At 37.4% G+C, this 8,045-nt stretch overlaps 1 protein-coding gene across 1 annotated transcript; it reads right to left on the reverse strand.

Moving 5' to 3' along the window:
• Positions 1 to 3,757: 3,757 nt before the first annotated feature.
• On the reverse strand, positions 3,758 to 7,676 carry LOC139844297 (cell division control protein 48 homolog D). Its single transcript, XM_071834518.1, has 7 exons — positions 7,537 to 7,676; positions 7,277 to 7,442; positions 6,297 to 6,525; positions 5,144 to 6,204; positions 4,732 to 5,013; positions 4,285 to 4,644; positions 3,758 to 4,197 (listed from the first exon to the last, which is right to left on the reverse strand). Exons 1-7 carry the CDS (start codon positions 7,563 to 7,565, stop codon positions 3,901 to 3,903), a joined length of 2,424 nt encoding a protein of 807 aa, XP_071690619.1. The 5' UTR covers positions 7,566 to 7,676; the 3' UTR covers positions 3,758 to 3,900.
• Between the last annotated feature and the right edge of the window lie 369 nt (positions 7,677 to 8,045).

An 8,045-nucleotide genomic window follows, 5' to 3' on the forward strand; every position in this document is an offset into this window, starting at 1 on the left:
TTTATAAGCTATTCAAAGCTTAATTGAGATCCATATTGAATGATTATAAATGTATTTTTAATATTGTTTCATACAGTACTAAATAAGATTTAAGAACAGACTTAACAATACACAAAGCATCAATATTGCAGGCCTGATATACAAAATAAAAGGAACCATTATGGTCTAGGAACATGTTTCTCCTGTAACATCCCGCCTTTTTCCGTTTACTTTTCCGTTAAATTATTTAAAGTCCGTTATATGACTATAACATCTCTCGTTAATACGCGTTTTTAAAATATCTCGTTTAGGTAATTCACGCACCCGCAACCGAACTAGAGGGACCATTGTTGCCAAGAGAGCAAAGAGGTGACTAGGTCAACTAGTCAACCCTTCACTCTCATCCATTCATTATTTCTTTCATTTTCCTTTTTTTCTTTAATACTTTCACAAAATCTCTCAAACACCAATCCAAGAAATCATCATCTAAATCAAATCGAGCAAGCATCAATCAAAACAAATTACATACTTGGAATCCTTGCAACTTCCTCTTCGATTCCATACCGATTTCATTACATTTGGGTAACTTTCTAAAATCACTAGATTTTGTGTTCTTGATGTTTTTAACTTATAAAGTTGTTAATTAGTGTCTATGGCTCAAGTCTAACATGAATATATGATTTATATGTTCGATTTTGTTATTTAAAGTAACTAGCATGAACATAAACTTTGGTGTGTTTGATTTGGTGATTTGGTTGTTTGAATGATGTTAAATGTTATAAATGCATGTATTAAATGTGTTCCTAACATCACTAGCTTCAATTTGATGAGTAGGTTGTTTTAAAAAACTTCATAAACATGATTAGTGATTTTGATGTTGTTGGTTAGGGTTTGATAGAATTGAATGTGAACATTTAATGCAATGAAAGTCATGAATTATTGTTAGTAAGTAGTTAGTTGTATTGTATGCTTGATTATCTACAAAACGGCGTGTTTTATGTATGCATTAAATGCCCGAATCATAAATGTGCACTTGTAAAAATTGAAGCATTAAATGTGTGCATTGATTGATCATTTGATTTTGAAAGGTCGATTATTGAAAATAATGTTTTCGGTTGGTGAAATGTGTTTAGTTGTGTTCTTTGTCAAATTAGCTTTCCAACGATATAAAATGCGTGTCGTAAGAGTTTACGGTTTGTGTTTTATGTGAAAATGAAGTTTGAATTGAGACTTGAACAATTGAGACTGACCAGGTACCAGCACCCGTTGATTGCCGCGGCGCGGCAATCCTGGGTCGCGGCGCGACATATAACGTGTCCAGGTTCTGACCTCCTTGATCAAAATACGAAAAATGTTTGGCACGCTATGGACCTCCGATTCACATGAGACTTGTTCTAACATGCTTATATATGAATAAAAACCTCAGAAAAATAGTTCGGGACCCGACTCGAACGTGTTGACTTTTTCGTTGACTTTGACCGACCAAAGTTTGACTTTTTGTCAAACTTAACCAAATGATTATGCAACCTTCCTAGCTTGTTTCTATACTTGTATCTTGCATGAAACTTGACAAATTGATTCACATGCTACATAATCGAGTCGTAACGAGCCATAGGACTAATTGAACATCTTTGACCTATCGTGTTTACCGTTATTGATATGACCTATTTGTTTAGGTCAAGACTAGCATTGTCCTTTGCACACGTTACTTTGTGAAGTACTTTTCATACGTGCACTCAAGGTGAGATCATAGTCCCACTTTTACTCTTTTGAACTTATATTTGGGATGGGAAAACATAAACGTTTCTTTTTACTAAGTGAACACAAGTACAGGAAAACAAACATTCTACATACGAGTTTGAACAAAAATCCTCAATTCGATTATCATTAGTTACACTTGCCGGGTGTAAACGAGAACTTATGTTATATGGCCATATGGGTTTGACAAACCCTCATTCAAATGGTTCGCTACCGTTTACGAATGAAATATATTTTCGAGAAACAGTGTATGTTCTAACACTATTGTGATGGGGTTCTATGGAAGGAATGTTAAACATTGATAATTGGGTGCTCGTGAAACAAACTTTTGGAATGTATTACTATTATATCAATGTTACAAATCTTGTGGTTCACTTGTACTTGATTACTTAAACCTATGATTTCACCAACGTTTTCGTTGACAGATTTCTATGTTTTTCTCAGGTCCTTGAACGTTTTGTGATACATGCTTCCGCTCATTACTTTTGATACTTGCTTGGATGTCGTGTATATACATGCATACATGGAGCATCTTTTGGCTACTTTTAAATTGTGTCGCATAGATTTCAATTGTACTTATAACTTTGTAACGTAACTTTTGGATGAACGATTCTTGTAAACTTGGGAACAAATCTTAACTTTTGAAATGAATGCGACATATTTTCGGTCAAACGTCATTTTAAAGACTTATGACCACGTAATGGGACCTAAGTAGCCGGCGCCGTCAATGACGATTTTGTCGGGTCGCTACATCTCCAACCACTTTTGTTTATAAATCTACAAAAAACATATATAAATCAGCAGAAAGCTTCCAGTGTATGTGTCTATGGACTCGGCCGGGTCATCCTCTGTTATCGTTCGGCCATTTCGGGATGCTTTTAGATTATGTTAGTTTCTAAGTCTTGCAGACTTGATAGTTTTGTCTGGTTTGCTGTCTGTAGCTGTTTAGGTCAGTTACATACTTTTTTGTGGTCATCAAGATAGTCAGAACATTAAGTCACAGGGTTCATTAATACATTTTACAAACATCATCAATCTCGACTAGCCAAGTTTGGGTTAATGAAATCAGTTCGCTTCTTGATTTTAGTGCTTTGCTGTCCGATGAATTTCCCATCGACCTCCACTCTATTTCCAACCTTATTATAATGGCGGGTCATCTTTTTTATTCTCAACACATGGAGAGAAAGCTTAAGAGGCGCTTGTTGCCGAGGGTTCGGGGGTTTTGATGTTGAAGATCATGTGAACAATATTGAGGTTGAAGTGAATGTTGATGTTGATGAAGGTAATCTTGGAACCGGCATTCATTTTGGGAGGATCGACGTTGATCTTTTAAACAGCCTAGATCTTCATCGCAAAAGTGTTATTGAATCGGGACCTGCTGATGGTGTTGGAGTTAAAGTGGCCGAGCCTTTGGGTCCTTCTGTTCCGGTTATAATGGACTCAGTCGTGATCGTTTCTCCTGCTTTTGTTCTGGTCACTTTGGTCCATGATGTGTCTGTTAATGGTGATAAAGGAGTTGAGGAACTATATCCAAAAATGGCCAAAGAAGAATAATAAGAAGAAAAATTCGGTGGATGTTCATGTTGCAATTCGAAATGAAGGTGAAGGTGGTTCGCCGTCGAATACGGCTCATAAATGTTTCCTTTAAGATTTAACGGACCGTGAGGTAATCCCTCCGTCTTCAGGTACTCTTGTTAGTAGTGAGTCGGCTTATAATTTCAAGTCGATGCAAGGAAAAGGAGTCTGGATCGATAAGGAAGACGGAATCACTAATCATCCGGACATAAGGAACGGTAATACTACTCCCAAAGCCGATCAATTTTGGTGTGCAAGTTGTCGTTCGTCGGTTTTTGGTTAATTAGTTTAGCTTTTTGTTTTAAAAGGTAGATGATGTTTAAAATTAAAATGGTAGATGATGTTGTAATGGGTTTTGGGATCCTTCGTCTTTTGATGAAGATCTCTCATTTTAAAAGAAATCGTTATTTAAGAAAAAACAAAGAAAAAAAAAAAGTCGAACAGAGGGAAAATGATCTTAAAAGTCATAAAAATTACCATAAAGCAAAGTATTTAAGTTACATAAACTTACAAAAGTTCAAGAACACAGCAATTAAACCAAATGAACAAAGTACCAATTCTGAATAACATAATAATCATTATAAAAAACTAGTTATAGAGGTCATCCTCATCAGCTGCACCTGCAGACGCAGCAAACGGATCAGCACCACCAGCAGCTGCTCCACCACTTGCTTCTGCAAACCTGAACTCAGAACCAAACCCCCTCGACTGCTGCAACGTTTGAGCAAATGCCTGGTACTTGCGAATGTCGTTGTCGCTAACACTCCTACGTGCAAACTTCATCGATTCTTCAAAATGTGCAGCCTTAATCTCCGGCACCTCATCTTCAACATCCTCTTCCATAGCCTCCGGGTTCTCACTTCTTCTCTTTTCCCTCTCAATATCCTAAAAACATTTCAAGATTAGCAAAATGTATTAACGCAAATATCAGATAACCTCAGGTCACAAATGAAATCTCTATTCTTTACTTACCTTCTCGATGTTCTCACGAATGGCGTACTTGCAGGCTCGTTGACAGATTTCAGTAATATCAGCACCACTGAAACCTTGGGTGTACTTGGCAAGTGCGCGAAGATCGACGTCCTTTGCGACAGGAGACTTTCTTAAAGCTGACTTGAAGATCGAGTACCGAGACTCCTCGTCAGGAAGCGGGATATAAATTAACTGATCAAGACGACCCGGCCTCAAAAGTGCAGGATCGATGATGTCAGGCCTGTTAGTCGCACCGATGATGAAAACAGTCTTTTTGGCAGACATACCATCCATTTCGGTCAACAGTTGATTCAAAACTCTGTCTGCTGCACCTCCAGCATCTCCTTGACTGCTCCCCCTCTGTACAAAAATACGAGCCTCGGTCATCAGATAATAATGAACAAAAAATAACGAAAAGTCAAATCGTTAGAGGCGAATAACGCAGACCTGAGTAGCAATGGAGTCGAGTTCATCGAAGAACAAGACACAAGGGGCGGACCCACGAGCCTTATCAAAGATTTCACGAACGTTAGCCTCACTCTCACCGAACCACATAGTAAGCAATTCTGGACCCTTGATGCTGATGAAGTTAGCTTGGCATTCATTGGCAATAGCCTTGGCAAGAAGTGTTTTACCACACCCTGGTGGACCGTAAAACAGAACTCCTTTAGAAGGAGACATGCCGAATTTCTCGAATTTCTCAGGATGTTCAACTGGATATTGCACAGTCTGCATAATAGATTAACACATGTTAGCAAACCAATTGTTCATTATTATTATTATCATCATCATAATCATAATCATAATCATAATCATAATCATAATAAAAAAAATGGATCATGTCAGAAAGTAAAAATACCTCTTGAAGCTCTCTTTTAACATTCTCAAGCCCACCAATATCTTCCCAACTGACATTGGGAACTTCGACAACTGTCTCACGAAGAGCAGATGGGTTACTAGTACCGAGGGCAGTTTGAAAGTGCTCGTTCGTTACAGCCATTGAGTTAAGTATTTCAGCATCTATCTCCTCATCTTCCAAATCGATCACATCCATCTTCTCACGGATGCATTGGAGTGCTGACTCAGTACACAAAGCTGCCAGGTCAGCACCTACATAACCATGTGTCTCCTTTGAAATCTTTTCCATATCAACGTCTTCAGCCAACTTCATGTTCCTGGTATGAATACGAAGAACCTCTAGACGTCCAATTTCATCCGGGACACCGATATCGATTTCTCGGTCAAACCTACCGAACCGCCTCAACGCTGGGTCAATGCTGTTAGGACGGTTGGTTGCACCCATGACAATAACATGAGCACGGGACTTGAGCCCGTCCATTAAAGTCAAAAGCTGTGAAACAATCCTCCTTTCGACTTCTCCGTTTGTCTTTTCACGCTTCGGAGCAATTGAATCGATTTCATCAATAAAGATGATCGACGGAGCGTTTTTCTCAGCTTCCTCAAACGCTTTCCTTAAATTACTTTCACTTTCTCCAGCCAACTTCGACATGATTTCGGGCCCGTTAATACAGAAAAAGAAAGCACCGGTTTCATTAGCAACTGCACGGGCTATCAGAGTCTTTCCGGATCCGGGTGGCCCGTAAAGAAGTATTCCCTTTGGTGGTTTAACCCCGATCGATTTAAAAAGCTGGGGATGCCTTAATGGTAGCTCCACTAGCTCACGAATTTGAGCCATCTGCTTACGGACCCCACCAACATCATCATAGCCGATCTCGTCCAAACGGTCCTCATCCTCCCTTTTAATGGGCTCGCCTTCACAAAAGATCTCGGTATCAGGTGCAACCACACAATATTCAGCCGGATCAGTCTCGATAACTTTAAACTCAACGCTCCTCATTCCTCCCCTAACAAGAAAGAAATCATTCTTCCTAACGGGTCTGTATGCCTCCAAAAAGTATGCTGTAAACAGTTCAATAGATCATTAACACATAAACAGGGCATGCACATAAAACTCATAAAATTCTAAAGAAACAACGATGAAATTAGCTTACGTTTTAAGTAAGCATCAAAAAGATTCCCTGTAACGCCTTCGATGGTGTCATCAACTGGAAGGATATGAACTCGCTTCCCGTATTTAACATCGGCACATTGATGAACAGAGACCACGTCACCAAGTCGGACCCTTAAGTTACTCCTGACCACCTTATTCATTCTAATCTTGGGCTCATCACATGTGTCATCAGCAAGAGCTATGCAAATAGTATCTTTACGCTTCTTTCCCTATAGATAAAAGTCAGATTAAGAACCTTGAAATGTTTGTACTGTGAAACCACCCGCATTCATATAAACACGACCAAATGAAGATCAAGAATATAATCAAAGATGCGAAAACGAAGAAGCTAACAATCATTTTGTGTTAACAGTCCCTAACTGATGAAAATGTTCAATAGCACCTAATGCCATTAACAAGCTTTAGTAAAAATAATGTTTTTGGTCGGTTGTTACATGGTAGAGTCGTAAAAAGATAGCAATTCACCTGTCAAAAAGACTTCAAATCGACAATAAAAAAACATAGAATATTGTTCCAGGGGTTAAAAAAAATTGTGATTTTTACTATTTTTGGATTGAAGCCGCCATTTTAGTGGCTCGGTAATACTGTAAAAATAACCTTGGTCTAAAAAGGACAAATTACTTAATTTGTTTGGGCAGGAAAATTCAAACCAATGAACAAACCCAAAACGGGGAGACTTAACAGCTAGAAATTTGTGTTGGTCGATCATGTCGAAAAAATTGGGCATTTTATGCTTGTTATTATCAACAATATGTTTAGACCATTAATATAACCCTGTGACCTAAAACTACAGGTTATTCAATGATTAAAACCCAATCTAGTAAAATCTAAGCCACATAAACTAGATCATGATGTAGATCATACTAAAAAATATCCATATTCACATATTAACTCAAACCCTACTAACATATACACAAATCAATACAATAAAAACTAACGAAAATCATAACAAGAAGCTACCTTAATCAAGATCGTATCGCCTCGAAAAAGCTGCAATTTTTCCATAGTCTCAGGATGCATTGCAACAACAGAGTTATCATCGTTAATTGCTTCATCAACAACGAGTCTATTCGCTGCTTTCTTCCGCTCCAAAATGGCCGTACTGAAATCGCGCTTAGTACCCTTACTGCACACAAAATAAGCATAAATTTCATTAAAATAAAAGATCAAAATCAATTATAATATGAACAGATACATGAAATTAAAAGATAATGACATACGAATCGGATGATTCTGGTTGATCAGTCATGATTTGTGCAGTGATTGGATCGAGCTTAAATAAATTTGATTAATTTTTGAAGAAATTGATCGTGGAATTTGGGGATTTTCGTAAGGGTTTGTGTTAGTGGTATGGTGGTATATATAGTGAAGCGGAAGTTTATGAATCCTTTTCTTGAATGGAAAGAAAGGCTTTTTCGTTTATTTCCTATTTTTAATTTAATTTTTTAATTTAATTAATTGTAATTTTAATTGTAATTTTAATTTTAATTTCATCTATCTATCTAACTATAGTTTCTATTAAAATTCTATAATGATGATGTCATTATTAGGCTAATTCTTTTGTTAAAGTATGAGCAAAATAAAATTTTATCACATTATTCTTATCCCTTTATAGAATTGGCCAATTAAATTGGAACATTCAAAAAGGAATAATGGACGATAGATATGGAACGGAGGTAGTAACATTTTACAAAGACAAAATTGTCCAAATCGTCCATGTGTTTATGGT

The sequence above is a fragment of the Rutidosis leptorrhynchoides genome, chromosome 4 (genome assembly GCF_046630445.1).
Source record: "Rutidosis leptorrhynchoides isolate AG116_Rl617_1_P2 chromosome 4, CSIRO_AGI_Rlap_v1, whole genome shotgun sequence".
NCBI lineage: Eukaryota > Viridiplantae > Streptophyta > Magnoliopsida > Asterales > Asteraceae > Rutidosis > Rutidosis leptorrhynchoides.